General features: G+C 37.0%; 1 protein-coding gene across 1 annotated transcript in view; it reads left to right on the forward strand.

The window, feature by feature from the left end:
• Nucleotides 1-23,488, forward strand: part of DNAH14 (dynein axonemal heavy chain 14) — a 202,818-nt gene that overhangs the window by 24,458 nt on the left and 154,872 nt on the right. The window contains exons 8-14 of the mRNA XM_029286756.1: nucleotides 1,330-1,432; nucleotides 8,215-8,353; nucleotides 10,223-10,354; nucleotides 13,706-13,962; nucleotides 14,529-14,688; nucleotides 15,236-15,431; nucleotides 23,340-23,388. Of these exons, the coding sequence (XP_029142589.1) occupies nucleotides 1,330-1,432; nucleotides 8,215-8,353; nucleotides 10,223-10,354; nucleotides 13,706-13,962; nucleotides 14,529-14,688; nucleotides 15,236-15,431; nucleotides 23,340-23,388 (1,036 nt within the window). The remainder of the gene's footprint in view (nucleotides 1-1,329; nucleotides 1,433-8,214; nucleotides 8,354-10,222; nucleotides 10,355-13,705; nucleotides 13,963-14,528; nucleotides 14,689-15,235; nucleotides 15,432-23,339; nucleotides 23,389-23,488) is intronic.

A 23,488-nucleotide genomic window follows, 5' to 3' on the forward strand; every position in this document is an offset into this window, starting at 1 on the left:
ATATTCATTCTCACTTGTACTCAGATGTTTTTTTTCAGAATGACAGCTAGTGCAAGAACAGAATGGTAAACACTGTCACACCAGTTCTGACCTTTTGATTGTGCTTCTGAACTGTAGATCAAATAATGAAAAACTCTAATGTAAACTCTAAAAGAATAGAAGAAGTGTTCTGAAAATCTCAGCTCTGCTCATTTTACTTCCCCCTCTCAACAAGAACAAGGAAGAGTGGATAAAATTTGCTTTTTATTCATTATTTTCCCTTTGGGATATAATGTCTATTTGAGCCACTGTAATTTTTTTTCCTCAGAAAAGTTTTTTCCAATAAAATGCCAAGTGACTCCACCCTCCAGCTGTCTTGTAGAGACAAAGATGGCCGGTCCTCATCATATTGGGTATACTTAACTGTATTTTTTTAATAAAAATATTGATCAAAATAAAAGGATTTGAATTTTAAAAAGTATAGGTGGATTTGCAGGCAACAAAGATGGTTTGTGCATAGTAGTCTTTTTTTTGTCCTTAAAAAGACAACCACAAGGAATGATAGCTGTATCACTATTTATTTTGTAATTCACCAGCACCCTCTAAAGGTAAAAATATAGAAACATTATAGTGCAATGGAACAGACTAGATTTGTCAGTTGCAGTTTCCTGTCACTGCTACCTATTTATCTTTCAGGAGTAGGTAATATCAGAGGGATTAGTGATTATTAACAATATTTATCTTCTGAAACTAGAGGACTATAAGAGAAGTGGTGATGTTGGATTATTTATGTTGTTTCTTGCATGGAGTAGGGGTAATAATGAGAACGGGAGCAGTAGGCTTCTTGTAGCCAAATGGCTTCCATGCTGAACAATCACTTTACAAAATTCAAAAATAATTGTTAATTTTTGGTGCTGGATTTGGTAGCATAATTTTGAAGTGGGGGGGAGTGGTGGTCTGCTTTTTGGGTGGGAATTTAAGAATGGGAATTGAAGTGGTTTGAATTGGAGCTTTCAGAGTTTCCAGCTTCCATCCCCACCCTTTATTCTGAAAAGTAAAAAAAAGTACTACGGAAAATAAGCCATTTTCCTACCAAACTTTGGTATAAATTTGAAGTGCTAAGATGCAGATGGAACTGTATGTAGTCTGTGGGCCACACATTACTCACTCTTACTTTATACAAATATTGTGGTTTTCTTTGGCAGGATTGTTGAGGGAATTGCTATAAATCTGAATAATCAGATTTTCCTTTATTTGGACATAAAAAATATGACAGTGGAATGTAAATTCATAAATACTGAAATATAGTTAAATATCCTAGCTTTTGCCTCATTTTCCAGTTCACCTCAGTGTGTGGAAAACAAGAAATGGAAATAACTCCAGTAATGGAATGGTTATATGAAAGACAACTTTATAATGTGTTACATAACATGGATTTATATTTTAATTTCAGGTAAGAGATATTTATGGAACAAATGATATGTGTGCAATTATTTACTCAAGTGTAGTAGAATATTTTGGATGTTGTGATTTCCTATATGTGACAAAACGTTTCAGTGTGGAAACTGTAGCATTTTTCAGCTATAGAGATTTTCTATAGTTCATTTCCCCATATTCATTCATCCATAACTCCATGTGTTATGCAACAAAAGATGATTACCAACTCAAAGCCTTTTCTTTTTGTACTTTTCTCTATGTCAGATGTGTTCAGAAAAAAACATTATAGTGTTGATAAATAAATCACATGACAGAAGGTTCGTAGTCAACTGTATTCAGGCAATTCACTATGGAGGGAAGTTTTTCAAAAAACAAAAATCACAGTGCACATTTATAGCACTTTTTATATCAGTATTTGAGAAAGGACAACATAGTCCTTAGTATGCACAAATAGCAACATGGATAGATCCTCCCTGGGCCATTCCTTCTTGCACCTTAATATAAAGCTAGCTTCATACTGTACTGAGCATCTTCATTTCTAAACCCTGCTATCAAAGCACATGCAGTAAGATTTAAGACTACACCAGATGTTATGTCATAGAATCAGAGAAGGAATCTTTGAAAACTCTCAGTCCAACCCCCTTCCCAAGGAGGAGACTTTATATTATTTAGGACAGGTGATTGTCCTATATTTTCTTGAAAACCTCCAGTGACAGAGCACTCATAACCTCTGGAGGCAAGCTGTCCCATTGGTTAATTGCTCTCATTGTCAGAAAAATTCTCCTTAGTTCCAACTTGGATCTTTCTTTAACAAGTTTCCATCCATTGCTTCTTGTCCTATCCTCAGATGCTTCGGAGACTAAGTTGACCCTGTCTTCTCTGTGATAGCTCTTCAAGTACTGGAAACCAGCTATGTCACCCTAATCCTGTGGTGGCGAACCTATGGCACGTGTGCCACAGGTGACACAGAGAGCCCTCTGTGGGCATGCGTGCCGTCACCCCAGTCCTAGGCCTTCAGCTGGGTTTTATAAAACCTTTTCGCTTTAGGCCTCCACCACCGTGTGCAAAAAAAGAGGTTCAATCAATTTCAACTTCTCGTGGGAAAAAAAAAGATCTCGCAAAGTTGGAATTGATTGATTGAACTTTTTAGTCCCACCCAGTCTGCCGTTACCACCGCAGCCATGCCCACCCAATGGGCCACGCCTGCCCAATGGACCACACCCACCCAATGGCCACATCCACCCAGGACCCAACAATACATAAGTGGGTTTTGGGCTGCAGTTTGGGCACTCGGTCTCTAAAAGGTTTGCCATCACTGCCCTAATCCTTCTCTTCATTAGACTAAATATGCCTAGTTCCCTTAACTTTTTCTTATATGATTTAACCTCCAGACACCTTATCATCTTTGTTGCCCTTCTCTGCACTCTTTCTAAGGCCTTAGCATCTTTTGGATCATGGTAACAAGAATTGGAAACAGTATTCCAAATAGGGCCTTACTAGTGCAGTATAGAGTAGTACTATCATTGATGCTATGCCTCTGTTGATGTAGCCCAGGACTGCATTGGCTTTTTTGGCAGTTGCAGTACACTGCTGGTTCATACTTAAAATAATGAGTAACACCAAGCTCCCTCCTACAGTTACTACTGTTGAGCCAGGTACCATTTATTCTATATCTGTGCATTTGGTTTTTTCTTGCCTACAGTAAGTGCAGGACCTTGCTTTTCTCACCACTGAACTGCATCTTGTTGGCTTGGGCCCAAGGCTCATGTCTGTCAAGATCCTTCTGAATCATGAATTTATCTTCCAAGGTGTTGACAATTCCTTCCAAATTTGATGAATTACCCTTCCATCATCTAAATTATTTATAAAAACGTTGAAGAGCACTAGCCCATGACAGAACCTTGAGGTACCCCACTGCATGCTTCCCTTCTTCTAGATATAGTTTCATCAACAACTAAATAGTGAGTATAGTTGGCCAGCCAACTGCGAATGCAACTGGTGTTGGTATAGTCTATCCCACATTGTTCTATCTTACCAAGAGGTAGGCTGTAGAAGAAGAAGTATACTTTGTCAAATGCCTTATTGAAGTTCAAATAAACTATATCCATAGCATTTCCGTCATCCACTAATTTATCAAAAAAGGCAATAAGGTTTGTCTGGCATGATTTCTTTTTTAACAAACAAATACTGGCTTAAAATGACTGCTTTTTTCATTTCTAGATGCTTACAAATCTATGTTTGATTCTATTTTTAAGGGTTTTCCCAAGTATTGATATCAAGCTGATTTGTCTATAGTTTCCTGGATCCACATTTTTCTCCTTTGAAGAGTAGAATCACATCATCTCTTTTCCACTATTCTGGCAGTTCCCCCATGCTCCAGAAGCTCTGAAAGGTTTTGTTCAATGGTTCTGAGATCACATCTGCCAGCTTTTTCAGTATATGGGATATAAACCATCTGGTCCTTATAAATAGGTGTTTTTAACCAATTTCTTACATATTTTGATCTGTGTATCTGTTTGATCTCCCACTGTGCTGCTTTTGATGGGTTGAGCTTTGTTGTTGTTATTATTGGCATTTGTTGCAAGTCTTAGTCTTAGCCTTTCTCACTCCATCCCTGCAGATTCATGTTATGCGCTGGTATTCTGTTTTAGTTAAATGTCCCTGTTTTCCTTTTTTTATACTTGTCCTTGTCCCTCAGCTTGTCAGAGAGCTATTTGTGCAATCATGCTGGTCTCTTTTATTTTTATTTTTCTGTGGTATTGTTTTAGTTTGGGACTTTAATATTTTGTTTTTTTCTGGACATAGAATAGTTACATTTAATTTTCCATGGGAACAATATTCCCATGCCCTATGTCCTACTCCCACCCCCACAAAAATAGGCTGTGCAAAGCTAGGTGTCTGGCTCCTCTCTTAGCCAAAGATGATTGGTGTGGCAATGGGAGTACTGATGTTAGATTGTACACATTGTTTGATTAGGATTCTAGCCATTGCATTTTGGACTAAGTAGCTTTTAGTTATCATCATTTCATGTCCCATATAGTCTATGGCAGAGGTCTCCAACTTTTTGGGCACCAGGGACTGGTTCCGTGGAGAGAGGTTTTTCCATGGACCGGAGGTTGCATGGTTTTGTGTGCTGCCTTTATCCCACAGATGGGCCTTTACTTGTTTGTGCGGCCCGGTTGCTGGCATGCTGCGGCCCGGTACTGGTCCACAGACCAGGGGTTGGGGGCTCCTGGTCTATGGGGCAATGAAGTAATGACTTATAAGTACAGCTAGTTCTCGAGTTACGAGTGTAGTGGAGCCTGCCCATTCCACTGGTAACTCAAAAACTCGTAGAGTAAATCTCGTACCTCGAACAAGATTATTCCCTTGCTCGTTAAAACATACATGGCTTGTTAAGCAAACATGAGGTATCTCAGGGTGGGGAAGGCCATGGAGGACCTAGTGATGAAACAGGCCCCCAAGGCCTCCCCGACCCACTAAGATACCGCATGCTTCCCCCTCCCTTCCTGCCATACCGGACTCACCTGGAAAAGATCCGTCTCCTCTCTGCCATGGTTCCTGCTGCCGCCTGGATCTGAGGCCAGGGGATGCTTCCACGCGCCCCCCTGCGGTCTGATCGGGCCTGGAAAATGCCTCTGGAGCCCAGATCGGGCTGCGGGGGGCACGGAAGCATTCCCTGACCTCAGATTTGGGCAGCAGCGGCCTGGAAAACGCCTCCAGATCCCGGATCCAGCCTCTGGAGGCACGTGGAAGCGTCCCCTAGCTTCGGTTCCGTTCTTTGTTATAGAGAACAGAGGCCTAAAGTACCATGAGAATCATGCGAGATCAATAGCATGAGATCTCGCCCCACTGATCTTGCGTGACCTTGCGTTACTTTAGGCCTCCATTCTTTGCGAATGCACCAAAGGCCTGGAGCAGCCAAGAAAGCGAAGGATCTCGATCTTCGTAGGGTGAGTATTGAAGGCCTGGTGCCTAGGGAGACCCGGGGCGGGGATAGGGAGGGAGGGAATAACCAGGGTGAATGTTGCAGAGCCACTGCAGTTGCTTGTAAAGGCAAACAACTGCCGTGGTACGAGGGGGCTCTCATCATGTAACTTTGAACGAGTGTTAAGTAAACGCTTGTAACTCAGGGATTATCTGTAATCCTTGACTTAAGTCCAGTTGTTTTACAACCATTTGCATTTATGATGGCCTTAGAACAGGTGCTTTACAATCTGTAAAGTACTTCTAGCCATTGTAAATGGTCATGCCACCCCCCCCCCACTGGGTCACTTGATCTTATTTTGGGTGTTTGGCAAATTTTGCATTGTCAAATGCCTTGCACTCATGTGATTAACATTTGCCATTTTCTCTGCTGGTTTCCTGAGAAAGTCAGTGGGGATGCCATCAGAGAAGGTTGCCATATTCTGTTAAAATAATTATTACATTTTAGTCATATGAAATTATGTTAAATATTTAATATTTGTGGGTAATAGTTATACATATCTCTGGCTCAATAATCCTTGATTATACAATCAAATCTGTTTCTTTCTCAGAAGATTTTTCTTTTCTTTTCAGAAAAAAGAAATATTTTATCCTCTGGAAAAATAATGTTAAGTGTTCAAAAACAAAGAGAAACCAGTAAGTATTTGTACTGAGTGAGTTGATTACCCTTTTTATTACCCTTTTTTCAGGTGGAAGGCATGTTTTAAAAAGTAACGTGTAAAACACCAGTCTGAACAGGAAAAATCAAATGCATAACTACCATATTTGAGGATATGTTCCTTGATAATAGTGCATGTGTTAAGGATCTAAGAATGCATGGTCCTATTGATTAGGAATTGTCATCTGGTAGAATCACAGTAAAACATTCTGCACTGAAGAAGTGGATGGCCCTATTAGGGAGACCTGCACATTATATAAAACCTTTCTAACTCATCCGTTTTGTGATTCAATTATTTTAGTGGGGTTTCACTGAATGTTGGAAAACATTTAAAATAATTTCTTAGTTTTATGTAAGATGATAGTCACACAAGAATTCACTCTTCCTATCTTCCAGGAAAGGCAGGGAACACAGGATCACCAATAATTCTATTTTATTTCTCCTCTTTTATTCTGGAGGGCAAATAATGACTTTCTTTCTTTCAAAACTTTATTACATTTCAAAGAAATGTATAAACTATAAAAAAGTAGAGGAAAAAGGGGGAAAATATAGAGAAAAGTAACTTTTGACTTTATTTTATACAGATAAAACCTAAAAATCAATGACTCTTTGAATTAGAATAAACCATTACAAACAGTATAACCCAAGATTAAAATTTCATTTCTTTCAATTTCAAGCAAAAAATACAAGAATTATTTCCAAGTAAAAACAAAGCTAGATAAAATCTTTCTCTAATCAGAACTGTCAATTTCGTCATCTCTGCCAACTCCATTAATTTCACCATCCATTCTTCCATTGAAGGTATATGTGAGTCCTTCCATCTCTGTGCATAGAGAAGCCTTGCAGATACCGTATAACGTGTATAAGACACTATTTTTTCCTGCAAACACCCTGTTCAAATATCAGGTGCATCTTATACAAGTGCAGCGTCTTATACACGAAAAAATAATGGTAACTTCCACAGCCCAGGGCATGCCTGTGTGGGTTCTTTACATGCCGCTGCCATGCAGCCTGGTGCAGGTGTCAAGCCCCTGTGGGCTTGCCACTAATGGGAGGGGGGAGGGGGCAAGATCATCGGCTGGCCAAACGTCCGGATTTGCTGATTCAGCTGTTCAGCGCTCCGTTGAACAGCTGATCGGCGCGGAGAAACGGGGAGTTTAAAACCTGCCTGCGCTTCCCTTGTCTTGCTGTCATGCTGGTACTCACGCCAGTTTGTTTACCAGGGTTGGAAGGCTGCTGCTGTGAACTGACTATGCATGCTCTTCATGCCGGATGCTGGTTAGGTGGGTGGTGGGTGGGGCCGGCCAGGAAGCATCTATTTAGAGTGCTGGGAGGTGGTTGCTCCCAGCACTGACTTTGTTTGCTGTAAGCTTGGAACTCGCATGCCAGAGCGTCTTATACAAGGGTACATCTTATAGACAGAAAATTACGGTAATTGTAATATATAAGAAAAGCCTCTGGTTTCAAGTGTACATTCAGTTTAAGAATTGTCTGAGTTAAAAATACTTATCTGATTGCAAAAAGTCTTAATTTTCTTACATGGCCACTAGAAGTGATAAAAAGTGCCTTCAGATTGTTTACATTTCCAACATGTATTTGACACACCCTTATACAAACTGTCTGACAATTTATATGGTGTTAAATGCCAATGATACATCATCTCTCTATTTCAAGTTATTATTCAGTATAGATTTCAGTCCTTTACTCCACATATTCTCCCATTGATCAAGCATTATGTTGCAACCAAAATTTCTTGCCAATTTGATCATACTATCTTTAACATTTCATCCTCCATATTCATTTTCAATAATAATTTATGCATCTTAGCAATCACATGTTCATTATTAGTACTTAAATCCAACTCAAAATCAGTTTTCCCATCGGTAACAACAAAATCCTCCTTATCCAGTTTAAATCTTTGTTAACTGAGCATAGGCAAACGACTGAGAAATATGGCCTTCCCTTTCCAATTCTCCTCTGGTTTTAGTTTAGGTTCTCCTTCAGGTAAATAAATCCATATATATCAACCAAGTTTATGAGATAATGACTTTCAAGATGAATTGCTGAATTCCAAGGCATATGTCTACTTATATTTATTATTATAAACTGAAAACTTGTAGTAATTTAAAATATTAATATTATTTTGTTTGCAGAATGATATTGTATAAGCAACTATTTTTTGCTGATGAGATATTGCAAAGTTGCTTACTTTATCTCCAAACCTTGTGTGTAGATGTGAGTAATCCAGAGAAACCCAGATCATCTGAACAAACAACTATAAATTTCATAAAGGTAAGAGTAAATATTTTAAATGTGTAAAAAAATAATAGAAATAAGAGCCAGTTTTATATAGTGGTTTCCAGGCTAAAAACTGGGAAACTGAGTTCTATACAGTATTGTGCCCCTGTTAGGCGCAAAAGCCAGATGGTCACTCTCTCTTAGCCCTAGGAAAGAGCCAATGGCAAACCAAAATCTTGCCAAAAAAGTTTCAGAAGTCAACACTGATTTGAAGGTACAAATAATAAATATATAGGTAGTTCTTGACTTACAACCATTCATTTAGTGACCGTTTGAAGTTACACTGAAAAAAGTTCTCGCTCTTATGACTATCATAGCATCCCCAGGGTCACAAGTTCAAAATTTGGGCACTTGGCAACCAGCATGTATTTACAATAGTTGCAACATCCTGGGTCATGTAATTACTATTTGTGACCTTCCTAGCTGGTTTCTAATAAATAAAGTGAATGGGCGAAGCCAGATTTGCTTAACAATGTGATTCACTTAACAGCTGCAGTTATTTGCTTAACAACTGTGGCAAAAAAGTTGTAAAATTGGGCATGACTCACTTAACAACTATCTTGCTTGGCATGAGAAATTCTAGTCCCAGTTGTAACTTGAGGATTACTTGAATAGAAAAAATGTATTAAAAGTTCAAAGAAAAATATAACTTGAATGTATTAATGTACTACTTTTTTTTGTTCTATTTCTAACCACCAACATTATTGTGAACTGTTAGTGTGAGAAGACAGATTTTGTTCCATTCAGTTATCACCTAATTTTTTAGTTTGATTGAAGTTTATACTTTAATACTGTATAATTACATACAAGTTTATAGCTTGTATGAGAAACTGAAAAATGTTAAAAGGAAAAAAAATTAAATGTCATGTTTCTATGTTTTTACCCTCATGATTATGTTCTACTATGGAAATATTCACTGTGGCATTCTTACTAAATTCCTTATTAGGAAATGACATATATTCAATCTTTATATTAAAATTAATAGTTTGAAAGTGTAACAAACCATTCAATCTCCCCTTCTCCTCTCTCTCTGAACATTCATACACACACATCTGGAGGCACCAAACTTTATATTAATGAGTTCTGTCACCAAGTGATTCAGTCTAATGCTAAATAACTTCATTCAGATGGGCAACATTTCGAGTTGGGGATTTAGAGCCACATTTTTCTTCTAATTGCTCTCTGATTTTAAAAATTTTAAAAATTTTACATCTCAAGTTTTGACTGCCCATTAATGCAGGTTAGGAAAATCAATTAGCAACTATTTCAACTGTGATAGTTAATAAGTATATTTGGATGTGTGTGTACCATTCACCGTGCTAACATTTATTCTTCTGCAGATGAATGAGAAGAATACATAAGAATTTGCATCCATTTGAGGGAAATTGTAAATAATAATAATAATAATAATAATAATAATAATAATAATAATAATAATAATAATAATAATAATAATAATAAAAGTTGGAAGGGGCCTTGGAGGTCATCTAGTCCAACGCCCTGCTCAGGCAGGAAACCCTATACCATTTTGGACAAATGGCTGTACAGTCTCTTCTTAAAAACGTCCAGTGTTGGAGCATTCACCGCTTCTGGAAGTAGATTGTTCCACTGATTAATTGTTCTAACTGTCAGGAAGTTTCTCCTTAGTTCTAGGTTGCTTCTCTCTTTGGTTAGTTTCCACCCGTTGCTTCTTGTCCTGCCTTCAGGCGCTTTGGAGAATAGCTTGACTCTTCTTCTTTGTGGCAGCCCCTGAGATATTGGAACACTGCTATCATGTCCCCCCTCGTCCTTCTCTTCATTAAACTAGACATACCCAATTCCAGCAAAAATATTATTTATAATATTTTTTTCTTTTGTTCTTAGATAAATACATCCTATACATACACATTACATAAATTTTGTGAGGAACAATATCAACAGAGTCAACATGCTTTATCTCAACTCCAAGCTTTTAAAGATAATGTAATCAAAGTAATTCAGACCTGCTTTTTAAAGGTAATTAATGCATTTTTATATATATATTTTGCATTTTTATCTTTAGTATGTTTATTTTTGAATGTATTTCCAATATGCTTTAATGTTTTTCTTAAGCTATATTGTTAGGACTTTTAACTCTCAGTAAGTATAATAATTATTTTTTCTGATCTGATGGAGAAAGTAGTGATGAATAAGATATTTTTACTATTTGATCACAATTATCTTACACTCTTTTTAAAATCCTTGGCATACTAATGCCTAATTTTGAAGTTAGATGCTTACATATGCTATTTTCTCTCTCTGAGAGTAGGAGATATTATTATTATTATTATTAATAATAATAATAATAATAATAATAATAGTAGTAGTAGTAGTAGTAAAGTTGTAAGGGACCTTGGAGGTCATCTAGTCCAACCCCCTGCTCGGGCAGGAAACCCTATACCATTTCGGACAAATGGCTGTCCAGTCTCTTCTTAAAAACTTCCAGTGTTGGAGCATTCACCGCTTCTGGAGGCAGGTTGTTCCACTGGTTAATTGTTCTAACTGTCAGGAAGTTTCTCCTTAGTTCTAGGTTGCTTCTCTCTTTGGTTAGTTTCCACCCGTTGCTTCTTGTCCAGCCTTCAGGCGCTTTGGAGAATAGCTTGACTCCCTCTTCTTTGTGGCAGCCCCTGAGATATTGGAACACTGCTATCATGTCCCCCCTCGTCCTTCTCTTCATTAAACTAGACATACCCAATTCCAGCAGCCGTTCCTTATATGCTTTAGCCTCCAGTCCCCTAATCTTTGTTGTCTTCTCTGTACTCTTTCTAGAGTCTCAACATCTTTTTTACATCGCGGTGACCAAAACTGGATGCAGTATTCCAAGTGTGGCCTTACCAAGGCATTGTATGATGGATTATTTCTAGTTTTGGTTCCGAAGTAACTAAAAACCCTATTTTCTGGAGGTAAAGCTGCCACAGAAATCTCTGCAGGTTTTTCTGAACCAGACATCAAAGAAAGGTTTTAATAAAATTGTAGAATAAAATTATTGGAAAGGACCATAAACATCATCTTGTTCATTTACCTTCTTAGTGCAGTAATCCAGCACTTCAGCCTCCATGACCAACGCATCTCTCTATATCTGCCCTTGATAAAATTAAAAGCAGGCATATGGATTATATCATGTTTCCCCAAAAATAAGACCGGGTCTTATTTTTTTTCCTCCAAAAGAGGTACCAGGTCTTATTTTGGGGGGGGTGGCTTTTCCACTCACCTCCAGCACTGACAGCCTCGCCCAGCCGGCCCACTTCTTCTGCGGCTGAAGGAGCAGCTTCATTCTGCAGCTCAGAATGGAGCTCGGGCCTGCATTTCGCAGTCAGGGCTTTCTGCACCTGTTCTTTCTGCTCAGTTCTCGACTGCAGAGACCTTGCAGAACTGAGCTATGGATTGAATTCTCATCTGCAGTGGACTTCCGGAAAGGACTGACTGCGAAATGCAGGTCTGTAGATGCCACAGAAGAAGTGGGCCAGTGAGGAGAGGCCTGGCTGCAAGGTAAGTGGGTGCAGGAAGCGTGGGACAGCTCCACCCCCCACCCCCACCCTAGCTTAATTTTTAGCCGTGCGCCTTGCCCCAAACCTAGGGCTTATTTTTGGGGTAGGTCTTACTTTCAGAGAAAAACGGTATATACGAAAATATGTAAAAGTATAACAGAATAACAGAGTTGGAGGGGACCTTGGAGGTCTTCTAGTTCAACCACCTACTCAAGCAAGAAAACCTTTTACATTCAGAGAAATGTTGGTCCAATCTCTTCTTAAAAACCTTCAGTGTTAGAGCACCTACAATATCTGGAGGCAAGTTGTTCACTGTATACATATAACTGTAGCTAACTACATATACAAAAGTATATAAAACAAATTTAAAATACAAAACGATAACAAGGACTTGATGGTGGTAGAAGTCACCAGTGTTTAGCATGCCAATGTGGATGTTCTTTACCATCATAAATTTCTCAAAGAATATAACCCTTTAGTCATGCTGGAAAAATGGCAGATTTTCAATGACATGACACATGTATGGGTGATCCTGTTGTATTAGAGGAATTGTCCTCTCTCAGTATTGGATCATCTGCTTCCCTTACATGGTCTTCAACAATAGGATCAGGATCATCTAACAAGGTGTTCTGAACCTCCAAACTATGATCATTCTGATCATGATTTAATGAGTTTTCACCAGTTCCATATTGCTTCCATATATGTCAATTTCACAGATACTGCCTTCCATCAGAATATGATATGAGCATGGTTTCTCACATTTTTGAAGAAACTGCAGTTGGCTCACCCTTCCTCAATGTACATTCATACATTTCCCTATCATTCAATGGAACAATAATACATTTTTCATATACACTGGAACTTTTTATCCTTTCTGATGCTTCTGTTAATTTGAATAACTCGTCCTATGATTAACATATTCTAATTGTGTCAATCATGATTAGGTCTTATCTGTAGCTGCTAAAAAAAGGTGTATACTGTTTGCATGATCAATGAGGCCCCTGTAGTATTTCTCTTTCCCATTTGTACATTCAAGCAGCCATAGTAAAACCTACTAGCTCTTTGAATAAGAAAACATTGCCATCAAAGTTGGCCTTCAATTTCGAAAGGTTGTGTTTCTTTGTTTGTTAAAATACAGCACAGATCTAAAAAGTTTATTTTCACATCCCATTTCATCCCTCCCATTGCTGATTCATGAGATTTCTGGAAATTTGATATGAATTCTCAATTGTATCATTCTTTCTTTTTAAAAATCCTGGGTATTTCATCTTTAATTGATATGAATATCCCAATATTTTGATCTCTGTACTATAATTACATGAGGAGACCTGAAATGCGACAGATCTTTTGGGTCTTCAACTTGTTAATTTCATGCACAAGCAATGACAATGCTGTCATTTTTCTATGTCAATGGATTGTGGAGTATGATTTCTACCATAATATTCTTAATTGGACTGTCTTGGTATGTTAGAAGTTTATTAAAAGTTCCTGATTCTTAAAGGTTCTGGATTCTTTTTCAAAATGAGATTGCTGTTCAGTCCTCCTTTCCCATTTGTCTTCCATAAGAGTTTCATAGATATCTGATATTGTGGTCAAACATAATCAATTTTCAATAGTCAAGGCTATGGTTGCAGTTGTTATTCACTACCACCACTACCCCCCTTTTTGCTATATCGCAATTCTGATAAGAAATACATATGTATGAAATGTCTTCAAATTTTGTTTTCCTTGTTGAAAACAATCCTGGTGATGAAAAGTAAATAATACAAAATGTCTACATGATGAAAAATACTGTATATATTTATTAATTTTGCAAATTTATTATTTCATAATGCTACAGGTAGCAAAAATGAAGGGAGCAGAAAAACTTTTTCAGCATTCACTGCATGATTTCAAAGAGAAACCAAAATACTTTGAGATAGCTGAATGGCGGCACATTATGGAACGCTTTTCTAAGTTTCTTAAGCTTATAGATAGAATCTTTCAAGAATTTCTTCGCAGATTGGTAAACAATGCCGTAACTACTCTTTTGGAGATATTTAAAGGTTCCAGTAGTATGACCATTTCAAAAAAGAAGACAAATGAAAGCCTTATGAGGTTAGTTTTACCTATTTCATGATTAAAACACTGGCTCTTACTTAATAATATTGTTTATAAAATTTATCTTAGATTTTTTATTATTACTTAGTGATTGTTAGAGTTCCTTTATTTTTAAGCTTAGGATATTATAAAAATTATAAAATAATTCTTGGAGTAAATGCTTATTATGGAAAACAAGTGAGGGGCCAAAATATTTACATTTTAAATAAAAATTGATATACCATATAATTAAGTAAATGAATAATAATTTATTGCTCCTTTTTCTCTCTGAGTTGCATGTGCTAGTTTTATTCCTGTACAAAGGAAATATCTATAACTAAACTATAATATTGTCTCTCACACGTGGACATGGTTCAAGATGGTCACTTCCTCTGCCTTCACTATTTGTAAGCCCTTTCTGACTGGAGAATTTTGGGAGTTGTCTTAAATATCTATTCTACTATCTCCTAGTAGTGCCCCAACATCTTGATGTATTAAGTAACCTTGAGGTATTGTCAATTATTAAAATGAATTATGCTATTTAAAATATAAATTAGGATTTCTCCTATTTTTTACATATGCAGAGCATATAAAAATACAATTGAGAAAGCATTTTACTTATTGACTGAAAATAGATGCCAGTGGGTCTATGAAAATGAGCATTTTGAAGGCACACAGAAATTATTGCACCGTTCAAAGGAATCAGAAGCACGTGAAATTGTTACTGTCAGTGATATAGACAAGGTGAATTTATTTCTAAATGAAGGTATCTTACAACACTGATTATCCAATAGTTCACATTCATGTTAATATGTATTATAATGATTAAATTTAATGATTTAAATTTTTAGTTTAAATATATGCTGAAAGCCATTCATTATTATACCTTCAAAGACAAAGTCTTGCCTTCAAAGACAAAATCATTTCATGGTTCCTTATGAAAAAAACTTATGAAGATTAAATACATTTTCCATATTTCTGAAAAATCTCTTCATGCTTTACAACAGCACAAAAGGCACATTATCACATTGTAGTCTTCTCTGTTGATTAGTATCAAATCAAAAATAATGGATTTTTTTCTATCTTCTGCTTTTACTTGTTCCTTGTTTTAAATTAAAAATCTTTTATGTTCAATGCTCCATTTGCATGATTTTTTAAAAAAATATTCTATTTTTATTATACTTTCATATAAATTTAGATCCTAGAAGAAGTGAAAAAGCAACTAAAAGGAGAAGAGGAATATTCCCCAATATTTGAAATAAATATTTGTCTGAGAATTCCCTATGAAAAGGAGGATCGTAGAAAATATTACCAAAATCATGATGATCATATTATAGAATCTTCAGCAGAATCTTTGAAAGAAACATTAGACTTTGATGAAGTTTTGAAAATCTCATTTGAAGATCATAGCAAACATGAAGAAAAATCAGAAAATACTACAGGAGATTTGGGTACCTTCAGGAATGAAGAAAAAATAAAGCCATTGAGTAAGATTAATAAGGTTCTTTGAAAATAAGACTGCATTGTACACTACAAAAGCCCAGAGCCATAGCTCATAGGTTAATTAGTTCAACCGTTATTCTATCAGTTCTTTTGGTAGTATCATGATATGTGTGCTCTTTGATACTATGTTTTAGCTAGATTTCTTGCCATTATTTCTTTTTCCTCTAATTTATTTTTCCATTCTATTATTAATTCTAAAGAAAGAATATTGATCAGAAGATTGAGTTTATATCCAATACACTGTTTCAGAAATGTAGATAATTTAACTTGCATTGAATCAGGAGTCTGACTTGAAACCAAGACGAGATTGATGTTTCAAATTGACTAGAAAGAGACAATCATATATAACTGTAATTGTTTTTGTTTAGCAGAATTTTTAGACATGGTAAGCATTTCTGAGGAAATAGATTCTCCATTTGAGACAAATAACTGCTTCACTTTAGATCTTTTAAATTGTGATTTTTTTAAAAAAAATGTATGCAACTTTTCTAATTTCATTTAGAATTCAATAGCAACTGTAATTGCAGTTGTTTCTTCTGTAAGTATCAACCTACCCAAATTCAAACAGATATGAACAAAGTTTGTGCAACAGGAACATTTACAGATTTAGAGAAGTACATAATTTTTCACATTGTTGGGAGGCAATGTTTACAAAAACAGTAGACATTTTACAGATGCTATTTAGAGAAACCTCATTTACATTCTAATTTGTTTCAAATAGGCAAACTGACAAAAAGTGTTATGTAAGTAATTATATAGTTTTGGGCAGTGGTGGGATTCAAATATATGAACAACTGATTCTCTGTGTGGATGCCGCTTCCGGAAGTCCATTCTGGACCTGGGCAACAAAAAATTAGCTACCAGTTCTGCTGAAGTGGTGCGAGCTGGCTGAATCCCACCACTGGTTTTGGGATAGAAATACATGATACTTGCAGGCATAGTTGCTATTTCTGTAGGAAAAATTATTTCATATATCAAGCTAATAGGCAATGGTGGTGTTACAATATACAGTAAGAAAATATTTTGATTTTGATGCAGATCCTAAAACAATCCATACTGAACAAATTATGTAGTTTCATTTCTCTATCTTCCCCACCCACTCAGTCTGTTGTTTTATATACTAAAGCTGATGCATAAATCTTTAAAGACTGAGAGTCTTGGCTTTCTAAAGGTGTTCAGAATTGTTCACCAAATCTCAGCAAATTGCTGAGCAATTAAAGGAACACTTTGGATTTAAGGTTCAGTAGTCCGACTTGGTGTGAAACCCGAACTTGTTGTGCAATAGGACAATTTGAGTAAGTTTAAATACTTAGACCAGACATGTAAAACACAAGGCGGATGCAGCCCACGAAGTGGTTTCATGTGGCCCGCGAAGCCATCCTGGAAACAGTGAGGGGAACGGCCCCCGCTGCTTGGCCCTGGCCCAGGCCAGCCTGAAGCCAATGTAAAATTTTGTGGTGGCCATCTTGGCACTTGGCCCGGTGGACCATGCCTTGGCACTTGCCCCGGTCCCACCCCCTTCTTCCAGAGACCCTCAGATCTGTCCCACTCCTGCCCAGGCCCCCACAGGCAGCCTTGACGCGAATGATGTAGAACTGGCCATGTCCACCCAATAGGCCACACCCACTCCATCCATGCCCACCCAATAGGCGGCACCCACTCTGGCTACACCCACCCGCCCCCCAAGGGCAATCGCAATGCTGATGCGGTCCTCAGTGAAATTGAGTTTGACACCCCTGACTTAGACATTATCTCTTCATAATTCTTCATGAAGTTCTATATAGTACACAGTTTTGAGAATTTAGCATCTATTACTTTGAGGAAGATAGGTTAGGAGATGCTGCCAAGTCATCTGCATCAGATGAGCCAGGCTACAATCAGTTTTCATTATTATTATTATTAATAATAATAATAGTAAAGTTGGAAGGGACCTTGGAGGTCATCTAGTCCAACTCCCTGCTCAGGCAGGAAACCCTATACCATTTCGGACAAATGGCTGTCCAGTCTCTTCTTCAAAACCTCCAGTGTTGGAGCATTCACTGCTTCTGGAGGCAGGTTGTTCCACTGGTTAATTGTTCTAACTGTCAGGAAGTTTCTCCTTAGTTCTAGCTTCCTTCTCTCCTTGCTTAGTTTCCACCCGTTGCTTCTTGTCCTGCCTTCCGGCGCTTTGGAAAATAGCTTGACACTCTCTTCTTTGTGGCAGCCCATGAGATATTGGAACACTGCTATCATGTCCCCCCTCGTCCTTCTCTTCATTAAACTAGACATACCCAATTCCAGCAGTCGTTCCTTATATGCTTTAGCCTCCAGTCTCCTAATCATCTTTGTTGCTCTTCTCTGTACTCTTTCTAGAATCTCAACATCTTTTTTACATCGTGATGACCAAAACTGGATGCAGTATTCCAATTGTGGCCTTACCAAGGCATTGTAAAGTGGTATTAATACTTCACGTGATCTTGATTCTATCCCTCTGTTAATGCAGCCTAGCACTGTCTTGGCCTTTTTGGCAGCTGCAGTACCTTGCTGGCTCATATTTAGGTGATTGTCCACTAGGACTCTGAGGTCCCTCTCACAGTTACTACTATTGAGCAAGGTACCCCCTATACTATACCTGTGCATTTGGTTTTTCTTGCCTAAATGTAGAACCTTACTTTTTTCACCATTGAATTTCATTTTGTTAGATAGCGCCCAGTGTTCAAGTCTGTCCAGATCCTTCTGTATCTTAAGCCTGTCTTCTGAAGTGTTGGCTATTCCTGCCAGCTTGGTGTCGTCTGCAAATTTGATGAGTTCCCCATCTATCCCCTCATCCAAATTGTTGATAAAGATGTTGAAGAGCACTGGGCCCAGAACAGAGCCCTGGGGCACCCTACTACACACTTCCCTCCATGTAGATGCGGTTCCACTGAGGACCACACGCTGAGTACAGCTGGTCAGCCAGCTACGTATCCATCTGGTGGTGGTGCTGTCTACCCCACATTTTTCTATCTTGTCAAGTAGTAGGTTGTGATCTACTTTATCAAATGCCTTACTGAATTCCAAGTAAATTATGTCCACAGCATTCCTCTGATCCACTAATTTTGTCACTTGGTCAAAGAATGCAATAAGATTTGTCTGGCATGATCTATTTTTGACAAACCCATGTTGGCTTTTAGTAATGACTTTGTTTGCCTTTAGGTGTTCGCTGATTCATTGTTTGATTATTTTTTCCAGGATCTTCCCAGGTATTGAGGTTAGACTGATAGGTCTGTAATTTCCTGGGTCCATTTTTTTTCCTTTTTTGTAGATGGGAACTACATCAGCTCTTTTCCAGTCCTCTGGTAGTTCCCCTGTGCTCCAGGATCTTTGAAAAATATAGTTCAGTGGTTCTGAGATCACATCTGCCAGTTCCTTGAGAACCTTGGGGTGTAATCCATCTGGTGCTGGCAATTTGAACTCGTCTAGGCTGGACAGGTGCTCACCATTTTCTTGCCTATCTTAACTTGTGTTTCTATTCTGTTTTTATGGCACTATTTTTGATAGGTTGGTCTGTTTTTTCCCTTTGTGTAAAGACAGATGCAAAAAAACGAGTTAAATAGTTCTGCTTTCTGCCTGTTGCTTGTCAGCTTCTTGCCACTTTCACCCACTAATGGACCAATCATTTCCTTCACTTTTTTCTTGTTTTTTACATGTTGAAAGAAGCTTTTTTTGTTATTTTTGACTTTGGTCGCAAGCCTTAGTTCATTTTGAGCCTTGGCTTTCCTCACTTCATTTTTGGAGGCTCAGGCTATTTGCTGATATTCTGACTTAGTTATGTGCCCCTCTTTCCACTTTCTATACTTGTCCTTTTTATCTTTCAATTTGTCAGAGAGTTCTTTATGCAGCCATGCTGGTTTCTTTTGAGAACTGTTATTTTTCTTCTTTGTTGGTATTGTGCTAGACTGGGCTTTTATTATCTCATTTTTCAAAATTTCCCAAGCTTCTTGAGTTGCTTTTCCCTTGAGGATTCTCATCCATGGAATCCTTCCCAAACCCTCTCTAAGTTTATTGAAATTAGCTCTCTTGAAGTCCAAGACTCTAGTTTGACTGTGTTCTATTGCTTGTGCTTCCATAATGTTGAATTCCAATATTGCATGATCACTTCCTCCCAGGGTTCCTATGGCTTCAACACCTTCTATCATTTCATCACCCTCTGTTCAGGACTCAGATCCAGATTCCACTGGTATAGCCATCAGCCATCAGAAATGGCCTTGCTGTCAAATTTAATGGATGAACACTAATTAAGTTAAAATTAAGAAAGGTCTATGAGAATAACTGTTGACTGGAAAATATATTTTTTGCAAGCCTAGGTAACTTGCTACCCATACAGCAATTTCCAGGGGAAAGAGTAAAAAACATCCAGAAAAACCACTACACAATCAGAGCCTCACTCCTTTTCAATGTGTGTTGTGAGGTACATATAAAAGGAGAAGAGTTTTGATCATGTTGCCGTGACCACTGTTTTGATTCTTTTGACCTCATTTGCAGGTGTCCTTGTAATTTTGTGCTTTGAATCTTGATTGCCTCATGTAATTCCTCTTATCTGAGGACAAATCTCTGATTCAGTATTTCATCTTTCTCCCATCTCCATCAAAATATTATGTTTTACAAGTGCCAATAGATTAAACTTACTATTTTAAATTTTAAATCTGTTTTTTGGATTAGATGTATTATACCCTAAGAAATGAATTTATAAAATAATATAGCACTGATTTCAAAAATAATTGAACTCAATAAATACAACAGGAAAAGTCCATATTATTATTTTACATTTAAAAAATTATAGAGTTGAACCAGGTGAATTTCATGGGGTACAAAATTGCAGACTATAGAAGCAGGCACTAAATAAAAAAGAGGCATCTTTTAGGTTTCTCATTTTTAAATTCCTATATACTTGGAACAAATCTTAGGGATCATTTATCCTAAAACAAGCCATAGAATTAAGGGATTCAGAAAATTAGTGATAAACATGCCACTATTGTCCTCTGCAATACTCTTTCAAAAAACTTTAAACGACAGCTCTCTTATTCTTATTCTCAAAAGGTGTAATTTTATTTTATTTCTGCATGCTAGCATTCCATACATTTTTTTTTCTTTTTATGACCCTGTAACTCCTTAATTGGGGTAGAGTCAGGGCAGCTGAATGGAGCTGAGCATTTACTGGCTGGATGCCCTTCCTGACACCTGTGTGGAGTTCACAGCAGTTATTTTCTCTTTGCACTATGAGAGAGAAACATCTGCTGCTTCCTAGGATGGAACTTTCAACCTTCCAAGTGGGAGGTGAGCATCTTCACCAATTAGGCCACCACACTGCTCACTAGCATTCCTTACATATTTATCATAAATATATTAAACTACAGAAGGGACAGCGCACATCTTCATCTTACTTTTTGCTCAGTGCTGAATCATTTAGTAATAATTCCATTCTTACATGTGCTTTACTTTCTGCATTCAGCAACCAACCTTCAACTCCTTATCAGTGCAAAACACCATACTTCAAACTCATTTTATTGTATACTTTTCTAAATCACAAACATACAATAAACACTTGCATTTGTACATTTTTGATGCTTTGCTGAAAAGTAGAAATTTGGTCTGCAACCCCATGCCCATTATAAAACTGCACTGTGTGTTGCTGTGTGTGTATGTATGTGTGAGTGTGTTTGTGCTTGTGTAAAGAGACATATTCTTAAACTATATGTTCAAAATGAATAATCCCTTTTTTAGTAGATGCTCACTAATCTGTCTTATTCATTCCTGGATCTCCAAATGATCCTATCATTTTTTCTGCACAGTGTTGTCTCGTTCAGGCCCATCCATTCATGTTATCTAACAGGCTTTTTTGTGAAATTCTTGGAGGGTCCCCCCCCCCCCAATGTAACTTCTGTACATATACTCATCAATTCCACTCTACAGGGTAAGAATCTACTACATCTTTTCATTTTTTCTTAGTTTAATAAGAAAACATAGCATTTTTTTAAAAAAAAAATCAGGCTTTATTTCTTGCTTTTTACTAATTACTACTATTCCATATTTGTCAGCCTTTCATGATAGTTAAGACAAACATAAACCATGAATTCTAACACTACCTTAATTGTAAGATTATAGTAATGAAATCTTGCAAGTCTGAAAGCATTTCTCCCTTCTTTTACTTTCCAGAAAACAAGAGAGGGTTCTTTCTGAGATACTTCCCTCATCCCTTTTCCTTCTCTGGGCTGAGATACCTTTCACAGATATATTTTTTCTGTCTCGCAGTGTCATTCTCACATGCAAATTACAATATCACAATCAGTTATATTTTGTGATCATCATGTGTAGATAATGACCTTTACTTTCCTTCATGGCTTTGCTGAATCAGTACTTTTCCCCACAGACAATTATAAACTTAAACCATACCGAATGGGCACATACTCTATATGGCTTATTTTTTATGATTTTCTGTGGTTTTAACAAAGGAACATAAGCAGTGAAATCTCTTCTGGCAGTCTGTCCTTAACAGTGGCCAAATAATTGCATAACGAAGCCCACTAGTCTTCCAGCAGATGGCCTTCAAAGGCAGTCACACTTCCATCAAGGCTCATAATAATTGTATGTTGCAATAAAAAGGTAATGTCAAAATTAGTTTGCCATACTACAACATTCCTTTAATCTTCATGTACTTTCTCTGAATGTATAAAAAAAGAGATAAGGTTGTACTCATCCTTCTTACTGAAGCAACAGCTGTGCTTGTGATTTACAGTTGCCTCTTGGTTCCATAATCTTGGTCATGAGGCAAGCCAGCCCCATTACAATTTAGAATGAAGCAGCCACTTTGGGTAGTTAAATTTGAAACTGACTACTTTATCCTTTTGATCATTACTTGGAACTTTTGTCTCAAAACAATTTAGAAATAGGTTCTTCAGAGCAGCATTATCACACTGGTTATCAACTTAGTGTGCATTGCTCTGAGAGGTTCTAACTATAATGCATTGTGAGGTTGATGTGATACATCATATTTATAGACTCACAAGCCAGCAAGCTGATCGGAGAGTGAGTGGTAATTCTCCTTCTGATGCCAAGGAGAGGGTCTGGGAAAGAGCATGCAAAGTAGCTAGGAATATAGATGTTAGGATTACAGTTTCAGTTAGTACCTGTACTACAGTATATAAGAGTTTGCTCCATTCCAATACCAAATTTGAGAAAAAGTATGAAGAATTATTAATATGAGATAGAAAATGTAATTTTCTGTCAGATTTTTTCTTTTTTTTATCAGTCTATACAATATTTTTAACAGATTAATATTAATATTAATATTAAGATTACCAGATTTTTACAGCTGGAACTGGAGTTTATAAATTCAGCTGAAACTGTATTTAAGATAATTGACTATTTTGTCTCACAGAAGAGTAGCAGCTTTGAGAAGAAAAATAATATGAAGTTTAAAATTAAAAAAATTGATATCTCTTTCTGTAATATCAAGACAATTTTCTTTTTTATTCTATTTTTATAGGGGCAATTTTAAAACAGGCAAATTCTGAAATCTTATGCTTTGCTAAGAACAGCAGCTTATTAGACTTCTCTTTCGTTTCTGTTGCCACAGGCAGGCAGAATCTTTCTCCGTGACAGCTACTTGGCAATGTTCTTTTTTCTTTCCTGAAGAACTGTCCAAACAAGATGCTTCATCTCAATATTACTGAGGTGGAACTGCTAACATTTGAAAAACAAAAAGGTGCTATAGTGCTATTCCCAGTTTCTGGAAATGTAAAGGGAATTGCAAATTTGATCTCAAGAGAAATTAGCTAGTTTACTATCTTCGTGCTAAACATGAGAAAGACTCAAATTATTATGTTGGGATTATTAGTTTTTAAGGATTGCTTTTGTTTTTCTTACTTTTCAAGGAAAAGAGCCAATTTCTGATTCAAATAAACAATCAATCACCTATGAGAGGTATGCATAATTTAAAACATATTTTGATTTTAACCATAAAAAAGAAATATATATTTATTTTAATGACTTATTATGTTTTATCTGTGTGGCAAGAGTATTT

Source organism: Protobothrops mucrosquamatus, unplaced genomic scaffold (assembly GCF_001527695.2).
Source record: "Protobothrops mucrosquamatus isolate PMUCROS unplaced genomic scaffold, P.Mucros_1.0 scaffold_3, whole genome shotgun sequence".
NCBI lineage: Eukaryota > Metazoa > Chordata > Lepidosauria > Squamata > Viperidae > Protobothrops > Protobothrops mucrosquamatus.